This window comes from Miscanthus floridulus, chromosome 13 (assembly GCF_019320115.1).
Source record: "Miscanthus floridulus cultivar M001 chromosome 13, ASM1932011v1, whole genome shotgun sequence".
Classification (NCBI taxonomy): Eukaryota; Viridiplantae; Streptophyta; class Magnoliopsida; order Poales; family Poaceae; genus Miscanthus; species Miscanthus floridulus.
The window spans coordinates 77,957,609-77,976,840 of record NC_089592.1 but is presented as its reverse complement, the minus strand read 5'-3'; the positions used below and the strand labels follow the sequence as shown (position 1 = coordinate 77,976,840).

At 45.9% G+C, this 19,232-nt stretch overlaps 1 protein-coding gene and 1 pseudogene across 1 annotated transcript; one reads left to right on the top strand and one right to left on the bottom strand.

Moving 5' to 3' along the window:
• Nucleotides 1-6,620: 6,620 nt before the first annotated feature.
• On the bottom strand, nt 6,621-6,737 carry LOC136502392 (small nucleolar RNA Z206; annotated as a pseudogene).
• A 5,637-nt stretch (nt 6,738-12,374) lies between these two features.
• LOC136499268 (uncharacterized) lies at nt 12,375-15,094 on the top strand. The gene is made up of 4 exons (XM_066494981.1): nt 12,375-12,779; nt 12,894-14,521; nt 14,601-14,909; nt 14,992-15,094. Exons 1-4 carry the CDS (start codon nt 12,390-12,392, stop codon nt 15,092-15,094), a joined length of 2,430 nt encoding a protein of 809 aa, XP_066351078.1. The 5' UTR covers nt 12,375-12,389.
• Nucleotides 15,095-19,232: the final 4,138 nt, after the last annotated feature.

Below are 19,232 nucleotides of genomic sequence, written 5' to 3'. Positions count from 1 at the left end.
AGGTATAACCCCTCTTTCCGTATCATGTTCGTAGATCACATAACCAAGTTAGGTGTCTCCCGTTCGAAAGGGATACGGTTGGAAGTATGCAGATCTTTGCATATCTATAACCTTATATGTTTTGAATTGTCCATATTTTTTGGACAGCCCGAGGATGCGTAGATGGGGTTAGTTTTCATGGTCTACTCCGATCCGAGACAGAGTTTCGACATCATCTTCCTGTTTTTCTCCGGATACACAATCTCCCTGCCGGGACGTGTATTTGGAGAAGAGCGGAGAGGTGCTGCCGAAATTCTATCTCGGATAGGAGTAGAGCATGGAAACTAACCTCATCTACGCATCCTCGGGTGGGATTAGGACCTATCTTCACCTATTAGATAGTAGGATCCTCGTGTAGATGCAATGGATTCTTATATTACTCGCGTATGTGGTAAAGGATGGATGACCGTGAGTGGATGTACACTGGTCGAAGGGGTTATGGAGACTGGACTGATGAATGGATGAAGAAGACCAATGCTTTCTTGGAAGCAGCATTTCGGGAGGCTAAAGAAACGGATAAAGTTTGGTGTCCCTGCAGCGAGTGTGAGAACAGGCGTAAACAAACAAAGGTGGACATGGGTAAACATCTTGGCAAGTATGGATTTATGGCAGACTATACCCGGTGGACCCTCCATGGTGAAGGACGTAGGAGAGATGAGGTCATGAGACAACGCATCGAGGATCTTGATGCTGATGGCGGGGTAGGAGACATGTTAGGTGACTATCATGAAGCACACTTCGGTGAAGGACATAGGGATGAGGAGCCAGATGCAACCGCAAAGGCGTATTACGACATGTTGTCTGCGGCACAGAAACCCCTTCACGGCCAGACAAAGGTCTCTCAACTAGATGCTATTGGACGCCTTATGGCTTTCAAGTCCTAGTGCCACCTGAGTCAAGATGCCTTCGATGCTATGCTGACAGTTTTTGGCACTTTGCTTTCGGAAGGTCACATTCTACCAAGGAACATGTACGAGTTGCGGAGACTCCTCCATGTACTTAAGATGCCATATGAGCAGATACATACTTGTCCAAAGGGGTGCATCTTATTTAGGAACGAACACATGGAAGCTAAGCACTATCCAAAGTGTAAATCCTCTAGGCTCCTTGAGGTAGACTATGGTGATGGTCTCAAGAGGCAGCTTGACATCCCCGTGAAAATCCTACGGTACCTTCCGTTCGTACCGAGGATCCAACGGCTATACATGACCGAGGAGTCCATGAAATAGATGACATGGCACAAAAATGGACGTCGATACAATCCAGATAAGATGGTACATCCTTCCGATGGTGAATCATGGACACATTTTGATGACATTCATCGTGAGAAAGCTCTAGAGGTCCATAATGTCCATGTTGCACTGGCAACAGATGGGTTCAATCCTTATGGAATGATGGCTGCCCCATACACTTGTTGGCCTGTGTTCGTTATCCCGCTCAATCTCTCCCCCCCCCCCGGCGTAATCTTTCAACGACAGAACATATTCTTGTCGTTGATAATTCCTGAACACTCGAGGAATAGTATGGGTGTGTTCATGGAGCCTGTGATTGATGAATTGCTCAATGCTTGGGACGAAGGGGTATGGATATACGACCGAGCTACAAAGAGAAGCTTCAAGATGCATGTTTGGTACCACTACTCCCTGCATGACTTCCTGGCATATGGAATATTCTATGGCTGGTGTGTTCACGGCAAGTTCCCATGCCCAGTATGCAAGACAGCTCTGAAGTTTATTTGGTTTAAGAAGGGTGGCAAGTATTCCTCGTTTGACAAACATCGACAATTCCTCCCTCTTGACCATGCATTCAGACAAGGCACCAAGAACTTTACGAAAGGCCTCAAAGTTACAGACCCTCCACCGGTGATGATGACAGGTGCCGCGGTCTGTGCTCAGATAGATGCTCTCGAGGTCAATGAAGTAGAAGGTGGTTTTGTGGGATATGGCAAGCAACATGCATGGACTCACAAGTCGGGCTTAGAGAGGCTCCCCTATTTTGATGACCTTCTTCTTCCACATAACATTGATGTAATGCACACTGAAAAGAATATCGCTGAGGCACTTTGGGGAACAATCATGGACACTGATAAGTCAAAGGACAACGTTAAGGCTAGAGTGGATCTGGCAATGTTATGCGACAGACCAAAGCAAGAGATGCAGCCTCCTAGAAATGGCAAGAAATGGACTAGGCCTAAGACCGAATTCACGTTAAGCAGGCCCCAAAGGAGGGAAGTACTAGAATGGTTCCAAATGTTAATGTTCCCTGATGGGTATGCATCGAATCTGAGGAGGGGAGTGAACTTATCTACTATGCGAATCAATGGGCTCAAGAGTCATGACTACCACATATGGCTTGAGCGGCTTCTTCCGGTGATGGTTCGAAGCTATGTCCTAGATCATGTCTGGCAAGTGCTGGCAGAGTTGAGCTATTTCTTTTGCTAGCTTTGTGCTAAGGAGTTATCTTGGGCCATGGTTGCAGACATGGAAAAAATGGCACCTGTGTTGCTCTGTAAGCTGGAGAAAATCTTTCCACTAGGCTTCTTCAATCCGATGCAGCATTTGATTTTGCACCTCCCGTATGAGGCACGAATGGGGGGCCTGTGCAGGGCCGTTGGTGCTATTCAATTGAGAGAACCCTAAAGGTTGTTCGAAAGAAATGTAGAAATAAATGCAAGATTGAAGCTTCCATCGTAGAGGCATCGATTCTGGAGGAGGTGTCAAACTTCACAACAACATACTATGGTGACAACCTTCCTAGCGTGCATAATCCACCCCCTTGTTACAATGCTGGGGAAAATGAATCGAGCCTTAGCCTTTTCCGAGGGCAACTCGAAAGGGCAAGTGGTAAGACCCTCAAGACCTTGAGTCCTGAAGAGTGGCACACTATCATGCTATATGTACTGACCAACCTCGAAGAAGTGGAGCCGTACATGGGGTAAGTCACGTTTTCAACAAACTTGTTCTCAACTAGTCACTATTCTGCATCCAACCACCTTGTTTCTCATCGGTACAGGGAATTTACTCATGAATTCTGGCATCGATCAAGGGCGCCTACCCCATGGGAATTTCACACCCTTCTTAAATGAGGTGCAGGAAATGGAAAACCCAATTTCATTTCTTGGTTCAAATGCAAGGTACGTTCTAATTTAGCTCGTACTTAGTTTGACATTACAAGTTGCTTGTATGTACGAATGATATAACGAACTATCCCGCTTTAGCTTGTAGGGCCAAACCGATGCATCTATGAGCGCCGAGTTGAGTCAGGTTGCCGGTGGTTGTGCCTTTAGGGTCATGTCATTTACCGGTTATGATGTGAATGGATATCGTTTTCACACAAGACACGAGCAGAGTTGGCCCAATCGAAGAACCACAAATACCGAAGTTTTCATGCCCACCCTTGATGGGCTCGATTATTATGGAAGAGTTGAAGAAATATACGAACTCACGTTTCATGGCCGCAAACCTCTTAATCCTGTCATATTTAAATGCCATTGGTTTGATCCTAAAAAAATAAGACAGACCCCTAATCTTGGGCTAGTCAAAATTCGACAGGATTCCAAGTACCTAGGAGACGATGTCTATATCGTGGCTCAACGACCCGCATCTTAAGGGTTAGGATGTTGTGAACAAGGTATCGCCACACAGTAAACTACCTGTCCCAAACAATGAAGATTACAACTTTGACCCAAACACATATGACGGAGAGTTCTTTCAAGAAGAGGGGCTACAAGGGAGCTTTGTGATAGACATAACTGATCCGGTCATAATGGAAGTAGACAATGAAAGGGTTGATGATGAGGACGATGGGGATGAGGTTCAAAATGTGAAGGACTTAGAATTACTTCGGCGATTAGAATTAGGCAATGACAGTGATGACAACATTGCTCCTCCGGATGGTCATGATATCAACATGGAAGTAGACATGCATGAATGCATGATAGTGATGATGAGACTTATGATCTAGCTAATACCGATCATGATGATTATTTCTAAGACATGTAATATTATGTTACCTTCTAATTATGTTTTGTTCATTTTGCACTATGTCTTATTTATTTTACATCTCTTTCTAATTATGTTTTATTCATTTTGTATCTCTTTGTAATTGCAGGTGATTGAACAAAGATGCCAGGCGGCGGGGGTCTCTTAAGGGGTTTAAGGAATGTAAAGTCGAAATACAAGAGGGTGGAGGAGGTAGCTCCTCCGCCACCACCAAGGAAACACAGGGGTCGTCAGGCTCCTCCACCACAGAGGCGGGAGGAGGAGGTGCCCAAGGAGCACGAGGAGGTGGTGGAGGACGAGGAGGAGGTGGAGGAGGAGGACGACGACGAGGAGGACGAGGCTGAGGAGGCGGCGGGGGGGTCCTCTTCCTGTGGTGCGGCGGTAGGGGGCTCCTCTTCCTCTAGCACGGCTAAACTCTATCAGCGAGGTCCCTCGCAACTCCCGAAGCGACCGATACCTCTTGAAAGACGCCCGATGGTTCGACCCGGTGGTTCAAAGTAAGTAACTTTACATGCTGTCACTATTTTCTCATTTGTTATGTTGAAACTAATAATTTTTCTTGATCACTTGGGCAGGGGTTTCGTGATTGTGGGTGCAGGTGGTCACGGACGCCATCCCAATGGCGTTCTTGGTCTTTTGTGCAAGACACACTTCCCTGGCTTTGTTGACTTTGTCGCAGTGCTGCAGCTGGCCTGGACGTTTGCCCACTACGTCGTCTACGCAGATGCATATGATTGGGATGGCAGGATCTACGGCCACAAGGCAGAGCGGGTGATTACGGAGCTGTGGGTAAGTCTTCGTCTCACTACACTGCTCAATTCATCGCATTCATTGGACATTCTTCAAATAATGATAGGATACATTGCGTCTACATACAGGATTTCTTCATATGCGAGCCGGGATGGGAGGTGGCAGCGATGGCGGCGGCTAACAAAGCTTGTCACAAACTCGTGGGTGACATGCACTACGAGGCGCGCCTCCAGGCCGTCGTGACATACAACGCGACCTTCGAGTTTAGGAAGGTCACAAAAAAAGAGGCAAGAAAGGAGACGCTTACCAAGGAACAATACATGAAGGTAAATATATAAGATTAATATTGATTTTTTCTAAGATTAAATAAGCTTAATTTGATCTACATATACTTGATGTCGTGTAGGTGGTTCCGTGGTGGTGTACTGGGCACGAAGACTGCTGGGAGGCAATGGTGGACAAGTGGTGCAACCTCGAGTGGTGGGAGACGCACAACGCTTGTCGGGAGCGGCGTTTGATGATGCCTGGTGCACCACACCATCAAGGCAACCTTTGCCTTCCGGCCTACGCAGCTAAATGGGTATGCTGAATCCATTTCTTTATTGTAAAGCTCAACTATGCAAATTTCTAATCATCCTGTTGTTTCTTTCGCAGTCGGCGTCACATGGTGGCGCGCCCGTCTCCTAGTTCGAGGCGTGGGCAATGGCCCACAAGGGCAAGGCGACGTCCGACGTCCACTACAACCCGGAGGACCCGCCCGAGGCGTACAGCAACTCGTCCATCCACACCCACCTCACCGATGGCAAGGGAGGTCCATGGGCTAGAGTATGATCCCACCTCTGAGGACCTTGATGGAGAAGTCGTCATGAGGTTGGGAGGAGGGAAGAAGAACGGGCGGTACTGGATTGGCGACGGCGCAATCGACCCGACCGTACTAGGTCTCTCTCCCAGATTCGAGCAAGGAGCACGAGCTCGAGCCTGGCCATACGCACACGGCCGGACTGTACATAGCACACGGTGTAGGCACTCAAGGTTATTTCTGTTTTATTCGTCGTTCATTGATTTTTACATACCTTTGCTTTGCGTTGTATCATTGGGGTGAAATATTATAGGCCGAGGTGGCGGAAGAGAGGAGGCGATGGGAGGAGGCTGAGGCGAGGGCTGAGGAGGATCGACGGAGGATGGCGCAGATGTTTCAGTATATTCAAGATCTTGGAGCTCACTCAGGCTATGTTCCACCACCGATGATATTCACTCCACCAAATGATCCTGCTATCACTCCTGTGAGTTTCTCTACCTTAAATCTAAATGTGAATGTGGATATGGATATATGAATGTGAATCCAAATGATATGTTGAGACAAATGCACCATGATATGTGAATGCGGCTTTTGCAAGGGCAGTTGTCTTTCCTTTCACAAAGCAGAAAAGCTCTGGGAAAGTGTGCATTGGCACTCTACTATCCCAAAGGTCCAACAGCTTTAGGATGTCTCTGCCAGTTTTTATTCGCTGTCCGTATTCAAATAAACATGTCACATTTGTGTCTTTTTTAAATTTTAGCCCACGTTGGAGCATATAGGGTCAGCGACTAACATACATATAGGGTTTGGTGCTGCCATGAAACGCAGCTTTTTCTAGACTTTGACTGAACTTAAATAGAAGATCCAAGAGTCAAGCAAACTAATTAACACCACCACTTAAATAGAAGATCCGAGACTCGTCGCCATTGCCGGTGGCCGCAACCCACCGGCCTCCCCTCTCCACCTCCCACCTCATCCTCTCCCACAGCACCATGTCAAGCCCCACACCTCCAACAGTGGTTCTCGCCGCCGTCGCTGGTCGGAACCACATCGCCCCATCATCCGCCTAGGGCGCGCCTGCTTGTACCGGGCTGGTGCCGCCCAGCATCGCCATTTGTTTACTCCAAATCCACTCAGTAGCTAGCAGCATCCAACGCTGTAGTAGTAGTAGTAGTACTGTGTTTGTGTGTGTCTGAAGTCTGTTTGGACTCCGAACATTGACCTGTGGCTGTGCTGCGTACTTGGTGTCGATCGGTGCCGGAACAGTGGGCAGCAAGCAAGTGTTGTACTCTACGACGTGCGCTTGCTTGCTTTTGTCTGTCCTCCTGCACCAGCAGCAGCAGTCCAGCAGTATATCATCAGCATGGCATCCATCTCCCGTTGGTGTCAGTCAATGAGATACGCGTGCATGCATCCATCATCCATGATCCATGCATCACTGTAACAGGTCTGCAGGTGACCTGTTTAGTCATCTGTGCTACTGCAGATCAGATAACTGGGGACAATATAAAGTTCATGGGCGTTTGGAGAAATGTTCACATGCATGTGTATGTGTAATAGAAAATATGGGTACCAAAATAAGGGCATATGTGTGTCAGTACAAAGAAAAATTATGATAAAAAGATTGCTCTCCCAATATTTATCTTGAGAACAGAGTTGCATCCATCCTTTGATTTTTTTTTTTTTGCCATTGTTTTCAATCGAGAAAGAAGCTAGACTAGTAACTTTTACTACAATCTATGATCGATATTCATTTTCTTCTGGTCCAAAAGAAAATAATTTGAAATAAAGTAGAGATCACAGATGGTGCATCAGAAAATAAATATATTCACATTGACAGTGCTGATTGATTCTACATTGCTGAGCTGACATGGATTGCATAACCGATGATAAACAAAGTTGAGTAAGGTAAGCTTGCTAGCTCCACCAATCAAATAAGATCAAATCAAATTATATTACGTATGTGCGCAGAAATAATGCGGATAAGAACCTCCATGCAGCTGCTATGTAGGAGCAGGAGCCAATTAATTATCGGAAATGCTATGTGCCGGACGTCCGACGGATCACACAAAATGCTAAGAGCCTCTTTTGTGCAGGGGCAATCGGCGGCGTCGAATGATGTTCATGGCACACCTCCAGCTCAGGGCACACCTCCATCGCAATGGGACCGGTGGAGTGGCCATCAACAATAGAGGTAGATGGACTTGTGCTTGTGATGCTTATTTGTGAATGGTGGCACTTGTGGCGGCACTTGGATGATATTTGTGGACTATGTGATACTTGTGGACAACTTGTGATGATATTTGTGGACTATGTGATACTTGTGGACAACTTGTGATGATATTTGTCATGGTTATGGATTATATGTGATGGTTGTGTGATATATGTGATTGTTGTGTGATATGTGATATATATGTGATGGTTGTGTGATATATGTATGTGTGGATGCAATAAACAAAAAAATGCAAAAAAAGCAAATTTCTCAGCTATGCCGAGTGCAATGACCAAGACACTCGGCAAAGCTGGGAGGCTTTGCCGAGTGCTATGGCCATTGCACTCGGCAAAGGCAGGGAGTCTTTGCCGAGTGTCACAAGTAAGGCACTCGGTAAAGCCTCTCTGCCTTTGCCGAGTGTCACCAGTAAGCCACTCGGCAAAGCCTCCCTTCCTTTGCCGAGTGTCACAAGTAAGACACTCAGCAAAGCCTCCCTACCTTTGCCGAGTGTCACCAGTAAGGCACTCGACAAATCCTCCCTTCCTTTGCCGAGTGTCACAAGTAAGGCACTCGGTAAAGCCTCTCTGCCTTTGTCGAGTGTCACCAGTAAGCCACTCGGCAAAGCCTCCCTTCCTTTGCCGAGTGTCACAAGTAAGACACTCGGCAAAGCCTCCCTGCCTTTGTCGAGTGTCACCAGTAAGGCACTCGACAAATCCTCCCTTCCTTTGCCGAGTGTCATAAGGAAGACACTCGGCAAAGCCTCCCTGCCTTTGCCGAGTGTGACACTTGGCAAAGAGGGCGGGCTTTGCCGAGTGCCCCCCGTGAGGCGCTCGGCAAAGCGGCCATCACCGTCAATTGACGCCGTAAGGCAACTTTTCTTTGCCGAGTGTTTTGCTGGCACTCGGTAAAGCCTTTGCCGAGTGCCCAACAAAAGACACTCGGCAAAGAGGCCTTTGCCATCACCGGATTTGCTGAGTGATCTTTGCCGAGTGTATATGAGGATTTGTCGAGTGTCATAGGCACTCGGCAAAGCGCCTGAGTCTGGTAGTGGTTGAACCTGCCCGACCAGCCGCCGCCCCTATCATCGAACAACCCAGACGGGGAGTAGGCGTCGTTTGACTCCGCGCGCCACGACGCCCACAGGACGTAGACCCCACGGAACGTGTCCCATGCGGTGTGGTTATCCGGCAACGATGCCACGACATCGCTCGTGCCTTGCATCTTGTGGAGGTGCAGCTCTGGCGGCAACGCGAGGCAGCGCGCACCGAGGTACAGCTGTGCCGTGTCGTAGAGCTCGCTGGGCACGCTGTTGGCATCCGTCTCGTGCACCACGATGGTGTCAGGCGGCTAGGCGAGGGCGGCCGCGGCACGGGCCATGAGCGCCTCCACGAGAGCACGTCGCACACCGCCATGCGCACCACCATGGCTATGGCCACGAGCGAGCGCCAGGGAGCTCCAGCTCAGAGCTACCATCCTCATGTGTCTTGGCTCGCTTCCTTCCTTTGACAGAGCTCCTCCCCATGGACGTCGGTGACGCAGTCGCTGTCCACCTCCCACCATGGCGGCTTGGGCGGTGTGACGAAGGGCGGGATAGCTGCAGGAGGTTGTGGTGCAGCTTGGGCATAGGGTTGTGGTGCAACTACAGTGCAGGCCGCAGCAGCTTTGTCCTCCAAAGGGCTCATGTCCATGGCCGACGATGCGCTACACTCCAACATCACCACGCTGGGCTCGCTCGTGCTCCCTCTGTTCGAGCAGCTCTGGTTCCTAGCCGCTGCGTCGCCTACGGAGCCGTGAAGGTGAAGCCCTACGTGCCGGACTTAAAGCTAGCGCTGGAGCACTTCTGCATCCACGCAGGCGGTGCGGCGTGCTGAAGCGTAGCGTCGGCCTCAGCGCCTAGCATAGGCAAGGGTAAGCTTATGAAAGAAAAATAAATACAGGGGGTTTTCTACAAATATAAACATAAAACGAAGGGGTATGAACTATTCATGTACCACTGATCAAGGTTTTAAACTCAAAAATACACTTTCAAGCCTGATGGGACAAATCAATACACCATCACAAGTTAATGGACTATCCATGCATTTTTACTCTTTTAGCTAATTAGCTTGTTCCCGTCGGTTAAGTGTAGAAATTTCACAGAAATCAGTTCAATTTCGAAAGAAAAATGTGGAAACTTGAAAAACTTCCGGTGTTCCAAACAGAGCTAATTAATCTTGGGTTACTTCGAATCATACCATTACAAGTACAGGAAGGGGGCCGGTGAACTGGGAACACGTGTTGTGGTATAAATTAGTGAGGCCCTGCTCGTTTTGCTAAAATTTGGTTGCTGCTGATGCTTATACTGATTTGTTATGAGAGAAATATTGTTCGTTCGCTGAAAGTACTGCTGAAGTAGTGCTGCGGAACAGGGCGTTTGCAAGATCATATTCGTATTTGCTTGGTCATTTGAAGTCCTTTCCTTGCTATTTTCACCCTCTCAAGGCATCCCAAGACAAATAGTGATTTGAACCAAAAATAAATATACATTGAAATCATTTTCATGAAATCCATATTCATCTTCTTGATTTCACAAGCAAACTCCGACCAATCCATATGCATAACCTCATGTCTCATTTACCCTTTCACAATTGTGCTTGCCTTCACATGGTGCAATGATATTTCATAACATACAAGTCATCTCATCGATTTTATTTGTATTGTTGTCTTCTGCTTGAACTAGATTGTTTTCACAACAATACATTATTTTAGCTTCATTTCAACATAATATGGAATATCATCAAGTTTTCCTTCTTGTTGAATCTTTGGTATACTTCAAATCATATAACAAATCATATCTCCAAGTGTATGCCATCTAATTAAATCTTTGTTTAATACTTAGCAAATTTGTTAGACATTTGATCCTATTGTCATTCAATCCAACTAAATGCATGTACAAGATGTCTCGACTGTTTCTGTTTCTGCTAGTCTAATTGGTAGGATCATCGAAGACCATCGGTGGCGTTTAAGTCTAGAGATGGTGGAGATGTTGTCCTTGGTGAAAGATTGGGAGCAAGGGGATACAAAAACTCAGCACACCATGGAGAATTTGGAGCTTCAAGAGTCTTTTAAATATCTGTATCTTGATAATTAAACCAGAGTGTGTAATTTGTAATAATTATAAACATTTGAGCTAGTTGCACTCCCCCTATAGGGTTTTTCCTGGTGAGGCGTGAGTTTTTACCTAGAAAAGTTTTTAACGAGACACCCATTGCACTAAACATAATCAAGTTTAAATTCTATAGTTTGTCTTCAGCTATATGCATATCGGTATCTTCTACGATTGAACTTGGCATCTGTGAATCAAGTTTGAACTTTATAGTGTCGTGTCTTTGTCTATAAGCTTATTATTGTATAGTTCGAAGGTCTACGTATATTAATTTGGTATCTCTAACTGTTTATGAATTGTATGACTTGTACATAGTTAAAATTTCTGATGAAAAACTGAGCTGGACAATTTTTTTTACGTAGAGAATATGGTTGGACCTGAACTGGGCACAAGCATGATGGGCTCGGTGTGCCAACGAGCCAGGCACGACACTTATTGGACCGTGCTTAGCATGTAGACACCACACCGTCCATAACAGACACGACACAATTCGACAAGTCAGTCGGATACTCGGATCATGCCTTAGCAGGCCCGTGATGTAGCGGGCCCGGCCGCCCGTTCGGCCACCTGTTCTGCTGTCCGCGTTCGATTTCATTGATCTCCACGGCCCACGCCACGCGTCCGAAAACCCCTCCCCTCCCGAGCCATCCCGCTCCCCGCGTTTGATTTCTTCCCTACGCCATTCCTTCCCTGCTCCCACAGAGAAAATGGTGATTCTGCCATTATGAAAACTGGGCTTTGCAATTTTGCCATCCCGCAAATGGGATTCGTCCGTTTGCCATTCTCAAACGATACACACCTGCAAATATGCCCTGTGGAGGATTTGTTGCCAAATTATTTTTTTTTTACCATGGCAAACTTGCCTACCCGTTTTGCCCCTCCCTGATGCATCACGGAGGCCTTCTCTTCATGAGTCTCTTCTCTTCATTCACGGGAGACTCACGGTCGTTCCGCACGGGATACAGACGACGCCGCCAGGTCAAGCAAGGGAGAGAGGGAACGGATCCCCGCCGCCGCCAGCACCGCCGCCTCCGACGCCGCCGCCGACGGTCCACTGCAGGGCACCTCCTGGGTTTCCCCGAAGCCAGCCAGGCGTCCCGGCTCTGCCGGCCGACGTCGGTGCTGCTCCAAGTGGTGGATGGAGAACTGGCCAGATCTCTTCCAAGGGTACGTATTCTTGCTTTGCTGGTAATCTAACTGTGTCCAAGCGTGTAGATGAGACTCGACAAGTGTAGATGGAGATCTCAGTGTAGATGTGGTGGTAATCTAACTATGCCACCTTTTTATTTCTTTACTAGGCTCGATGGGGAGCCTGATCTTAGCTTAGCACTGGTAGAACCTCCTGCACAGCAAATGCAGGCACCTCTTGTTGATTGGGATAGCCTACGCATCGAGGACAATCGAGATGAAGAGGGAAGAATTGAGATTGTTGATGATGAGGTGATGTATGAGCTGTTGGGGTTTAGGGCTGACGATGAGGAGGTTGATAAGGCAAGAAAGGCAGCCAGTAAAGCTAGCAATCAACAGAACACCGATACTTGTCAGAGGACTGAAGAAATTGATACAACTGGGGCAGTCATTGAAGTTGATGACTATTTACCAGGGGAGAGGACTGTGGTGCACGATCCAAATCGGCCCAATATGGATCTTGGCACAGTTTATTCTAACATGAAGGAGTTTAGATTGGCGGTGAGACAATTTGCTATAAATAAAGAGTTTGAACTACACGTTGTCAAAACAGATCCTGAAAGATATATTGGAGGTTGCAAGGGGGGAGAAGATTGTCATTGGCATCTTGTTGGGCGTAGACAGCCTGATGGGTGCACCGTTATGGTACTAACTTTCATTTTGCGTTCCATTAATTTTTTCCCTTCAATAATTTTAAGGCTGCCAATGTTTTTTGCCCTTCTATATTAGTTGCCTTGACTAATTTTTTTGTTGTTGCAGGTAACTGTGGTTGTTGATAAGCATACATGTGAATCAAGTGCTAGGAGGAAGACTACCACACCAACCAGTGCTTGGGTTGCTTCAAAGGCAATACATCTCCTTAGGAAGAAAACAGCTATGGGCCCTAAGGAACTGCAAAAAACTTTACAGGATGACCACAAGTGTATAATTCATTATGATACTATTTGTAGAGGTAGGCAAATTGCTTTGAGAGAATTGTATGGCAAATGGGAAGAGAGCTTTCAGCTGCTATTCAATTGGAGGGCAGAGGTCCTGAAGAGGTGTCCAGGTAGTGTTATTGAGATTGGCATCAAGGAGATAGATGGCAATTTCTATTTCCATAGATTTTTTTGTGCATTGAAACCTTGCATTGAAGGTTTTTTAGAAGGATGCAGGCCATACCTTAGCATAGACTCTACTGCACTTAATGGTAGATGGAATGGTCATTTAGCTGCAGCTTGTGGTATAGATGGTCACAACTGGATGTACCCAGTTGCTTTTGGGTTCATTGATGGTGAGATAATAGATAACTGGACTTGGTTTATGACTCAGTTGCACAAGGCCATAGGAGATCTTCCTGTTTTAGCTATTTCGTCAGATGCGTGCAAAGGTCTAGAAAATGCAGTTAAGAATGTGTTTCCGCAGGCTAAACATAGGGAGTGCTTTAGACATCTAATGAACAATTTCATTAAAAGGTTTGGTGGTGACGTGTTCTCTAAGATGTATCCTGCAGCTAGAGCTTATAGAGAATCAGTTTTCAATTATTTTTACAAGTCAGTCATTGAAGCTAGTCCTCAAGTGTTGGTTTGGATGGAGGCTCATCATTACAAGCTTTGGATGAGATCTGGCTTCAATCCTGAGATTAAATGTGATTATATCACTAATAACCTTGCTGAAGTGTTCAACAATTGGATCAGGGACTGGAAAGACCTTCCTGTTGTTGAGCTTGCAGACAAACTCAGAGAGATGATTATGGTGCTATGGGCGAAAAGGAGAAAAATTTCAGAAAGGCTTACTGGAAAGATCCTCCCAGCAGTGATACAACAGTTGAAAGCCAGAACTAGAGGACTTGGGCACTTGACTGTTATAGATGGTGGAAGTGCTGCAGCTGAAATTTGGGACACCACAAACACTCGTAGTAGACATGTTGTTAAGTCTTCTCTACATGAGTGCACCTGTCTTGAGTGGCAGCATACTGGTAAGCCTTGCCAGCATGCTTTGGCTTTGATTACAAGTGTACAGTCTAGTAATGTACATATGGAGGACTTTGTGCATGAGTATTACTCTGTTGAGAGGTTCAAGGCAGCTTATAAGAGACTTATAGAGCCATTGCCTGATAGAACACAGTGGCCAGATATTGATTTGCCTTTTGGGGTTAGGGCACCACTTGACAAGAGGACTGCTGGACGGTACAGAAAACTCAGGATCAAAAGCTTCCTTGAAGGTGGTGGTAGCAAAGGAAAGAAGGCAGCCAAGGAAACAGCAAATGAGGCAGATAAACAAGCTGCAAATGAGGCAGAAAAGGGCAAGAAAAAAATGATTAGAGGCAAAAGAAAGTGCAAGGGATGTGGAGAATTAGGCCATGGTGAAACAAGCTACAAATGCCATCTTAATGGGACTAAGAAAAGGTAAGACCCAACTATATGTACTTGCTGCCATGACTTGTTTTGCTAACTAAATTAAATATTTTTTTGTTCAAACTTGCAGGAAAAGAAAGCCAAGAAAAAATACAACAAAGTATGGTGAGAATGCAAAAATCCCAACAAAGAGAGCAAAGAAGGGAGAGAAATCTCAGGATACTGCTACTGAACCAGCAGCCCCAAATGCTTTCCATGACCAAGAAATCGCACCACCAGCCCTAGATGATTTGCATGCTTTAGAAATTGAAGTACCGGCCCCAGATGCTTCTCTCCATGACCAAGAAATGCCTACACCAGCCCCAAATACACTCACCAGCCCCACAAGGCTCACAAGGGACCAGATCATACAGAACAGCCCCAATAGGGTTACAAGAGGGTATGCTACACATTAATTCTCATTCTTTTATACTTGTATACTGCTTTCATACAAGGGACTCATAGTGCTACTTTTATTGCAGCCAACTGCAAAACTTGCTAGCTGAAGGTGTCTCACCAGACAAGACAGTGCAAAAGAGGAGCCCACCAAAAAAACTCAAGCCAAGAAAACTGAAAACCAATTGAAGGTTTCGGTCTGGAATGTTATGTCCATCATGAAATTATAACTTAAATTGTATCTGGACATGTATCTCCATCATGAGAATGGAGATCTCTATGAAAACATATCTCTGGACATGTATCTATGTATCTGGACCTTATTTAATTTATTTGGACCTATGTTATTGTAACTTAAATGCTACCTATCTTGAATTTAACTGGACATGTACTTTGCTGGAATGTTATTGTGATCATGAAATTATGTTAAAATTCTGTCCAAATTCTATTGAAAGCCGGCCGGGATGGGTTATTTTCCCAGAACAAGCTTTGCGCGGCAAAACTATGAAATGATGATCACCAAAACTGTGATGTCGTTAACGTTCAGAAATGAGGACAACAGAAATTCACTCTGGCTCTGCAGGTATTTTGGCTTGAATTGGACGGTCAACACGCTTCCGAATGTACCTGAGTTTACTGGTTCTGCTGATTACAAATAAGAATGCTGCGGTCATGAGGAATCCTTTTAACAGCAAGGGGGCAGCAGTATCAGTTCCTCGGCCAGAATTCCATCCTGGGATAATAGGTTGCACACTGATTGAAGCAAATCTCTGATCACCTTTATCATCCCTAGAATGGTATGAATGGAATTATTAAATAGCCTTATCAAAAGTGGATTCGAGTTTTACAGAATGAGGGCAATGTAGATAAGCTAGGCGTCTGAACCACATATACATGTGTCCTTGCCTTTAAATAGCATCCCCCCACAAAAAAAAAGGAGCAATCAGAGATTCGAAGAGCACCAAGTCTGTCCTTGTCGTCATGCACTAGGTACTAAAACAACTAGCTTGGCAGATCAATAAAAAGCAAATCATATTGGCGTAATCAGTATAAGCCTAATTACATTTCATGACAAGAAAAACAACAATGTTATAGGTTTTAGTAACCTCTGGAGGTTAAAACAACAAAATTGCTGTTTTTTTGAACGATGCAGGAGAGCTGCACGCAATTTAATCAAGAAAGCAAAAATAACTGAAGTTGGAGAAAACATCGATCAATCTCGTCAGATTGTTGATTGTAAATACAATATCCTTCCCTGAGCTATTAGAAAGTGCCAGCAATTCAAACCTGATAGATTCCAGAAAAACATCTTCATTTCATAGGACTTAGATGTCATTACAACACATTCTACAAATCAGTTACTAAACTGACCACCACCAGGAGTCGTACCCCACACTTCTAGAACACAGTTACTAAACAACTTCACTTGCTAATAAGAACTACCACACCTAAAAGAACTAGGACTGCAATTAGTAAACACAGCACCACCAACAGTTGCACCAGAACGATAAGCTTGTCCATCTTGAGATCCATCCTCTCTTCCTCGTAAATCCTGCAATTAGGCTTCATTTCGACCAAGGCTTTAGTTTCACCATGACCTTCGTATGCTACTGCAGCTTGCATTTCTTCTTTTCGTTTCTTTTCCATGTCTTCTCTAATCTTCTTTGCAACTACTTTCTTGTAAGCATCAATCCACCTAAAGAATGGACATTTCTTCACTGCCTGTGGAAATGACAATACATAACACAAACTATTTATCCAAATCTTGACACAGTATCTAGTTCATCCATTTCTATATGACAAAAACAGATCATTATATACTCACAAATTCATCGTAGTTTACGCATTTGAAGAAAATTTTGCCGTTGTTCTTCTAGGATTTGCATTCCACTACTTTATCACCACATTCTGGGCATGGAATGAGAGGGATCCCGCTAGGGCCAAGTGGATACAGAGAAAGGGCAGCTGTTGGGATGAACGACGAACTAGACGAAGCCTCACCCATATCTGGCGTCGGGGCAGCGGCGGCGTCCTGGCGCGGACGCGTCGGGGCAGCGGCGGCGTCCTGGCGCGGACGCGTCGGGGCGGCGGCAGCGGCCTGGCACGGACGCGGCGGCGGCCTAGCGCGGAGGCCGTGGCTGGGAAGGAAAGGGCCGAGGAGGTGGGCTGCTGTCGGCCGTCGGCGGCATCGGCGGCGGTGGAGCAGTTCCCTCTGTTCGTCTTCGTCTCGTCTCTCTCCCGTTCTCTCCGTGCTCTCTCTCCCGTGAAGATACGGTGAATGAAAAGGAACGAAGGGATAAGGCTCAGGGGCAAAACGGAAAGAAAAAGATGCCGCAGCAAAAAAAAAATTTAATTTGGCAACAAATCCTCCACAGGGCATATTTGCGGGTGTGTATCATTTGAGAATGGCAAACAGGCGAATCCCATTTACGGGATGGCAAAATTGCGAAGCCCAGTTTTCCTAACGGCAGAATCACCGTTTTCTCGCTCCCACACCAACCCCCGCCCCCGGCGGCCCCGGCCCCGCCTCGCCTTCCCGCCGCTGCGCCGCCTGCCCCTCCCCACTCTGCTCGGTGGGCACCACGGCCCAAGCCCCATCTCGCCTGGACGCCACACCATCCCTGCCCCTCCCTGCTCCAGCAAGGTCGGCACCACGCCCCGCCCGGCCGCCACGCTGTCCCGGCGCCTGCTCGGTGGTGCATCCACCTTGGGAGCAGTTCGTTCTCCGCGGTGCCGTGAGTCCCCATCTCCCTATTAGCCGCCTCTTCCCCTCCTCGCTGCCACGCCGCTCCCCTTGCGACACCACTGTCGAGCGGATCCAGCGCCGCCACGCATGTCTCGTGCTGTCGTTCGCAAGTAATCTGCACTTGCTGTACATCCGCTCTGAGCCTCTGACCCAGGTCCGTAAAGCGTTAATCACTGCCTACTGATTTGATTTTGGTATGTCCCTGTTGTGCAGTTGTGCTTACTTGGGGATTTGATACTATCCTGTGCTCATGCCTTTATCAGATTCTGGACTGAATGTTGTAGGCGTATCTTCATCATTGTTATGCTAATGGATTTTCTGAGCAAAAGCGAAGTGATACTATCCTGTGCTGTTTGTTATGCCTTTATCAGATTCTGGACTGAATGTTGTAGGCGTATCTTCATCAGTGTTATGCTAATGGATTTTCTGAGCAAAAGCGAAGTGATACTTGATTGTGGAATTGACATAACATTTTTTCTTACAGAGCGGACATTTGGATAACTGACATACATCTTACAGACTTAGGTAGTCTTTACAGTGCCAATGCAATTTTGCTACCAAAATTTTGTTAAAAAAGGATTCCTAACTCAATTTAATGATGTATGCTCTTTTGTCAACAAAATTTTTATTCCAAATTCCAACTACACCCAATTATTATAAAGTAGTTTAAAGTTGCTAATATTTATTGTTTGATTGTTTTCTGCAAGATTTTCATTTTTTTATTTGTAGTGCCACTAATCTTACTCAAGTTGTTTAAAGTTTAAACACCTTCTGAAGTAACGCATTGTATTGTAGCTTTGCTTCTTTTTACGCCATGAATTCTTGAAAATGCTTAGCTATAGGCACGTGGCAGCAGCATGCTGCAGGTGGAACATATAGATGTATGAAGTAACATCTCTAGATTCATGCATTATAATGCATCCATGGCTCTCATCTCTAGATTGGTTTTGAGCTGATCGGCCAGACGTGTGTGCAACTCCTGTGCCGCCTCTCCGCGACGAGAGCTGGCCGAGCGCTCTGCCTCTGCTGCTATGCTGCTAGCTTGATGATGTCACCATGACATCATGACTATGCCATATACACATAGGAATTTCACAGAATATACAGTTAAAAAGATCATACTAGTAGTTGCAAAAAAATTAATACTCCTACATTGTTGTTTGATCACTTAAAGTAGTAGTTAAAATGCAGTTCATCTGAAATTGAATATTTGGTGAAATTTAACAAGATTTCTTCTCACAACTTACAGTGAACAATAAATAGATGCCACGGCTGATGTAACAGTTACCAGGACTGGAGTTAAATGTTGCTCCAATATGTGACAACAGAAACTAAATAGATTTTAGTGGTCAGTGCTTAAGGGTTCATACATACATGGTTAGATGGACAAATGCTCCTGATGAATTAGTAAGAAACCAGCATGCGAATTGAAAGATTGTCTTCTGCTGTAGAAATTTGTCTCAAATGAATAGAGAATGCCTTATGTCTTTGAACAAATGTCCACCCTGGGACAAAAACATGATGAGGCAACATGTAGTCACTATTGAGGTTTTTGGCTAAATCTATGCATGCTCGATGAAG

Bases quoted from the DNA above. Each gene is read 5' to 3' on its own strand.
- LOC136499268 (XM_066494981.1), top strand. From the start codon at position 12,390: ATGTATGAGCTGTTGGGGTTTAGGGCTGACGATGAGGAGGTTGATAAG. The intron at 12,780-12,893 runs GTACTAACTTTC...TTGTTGTTGCAG, and splicing joins CTGATGGGTGCACCGTTATG to GTAACTGTGGTTGTTGATAA. The intron at 14,522-14,600 runs GTAAGACCCAAC...TCAAACTTGCAG, and splicing joins CTTAATGGGACTAAGAAAAG to GAAAAGAAAGCCAAGAAAAA.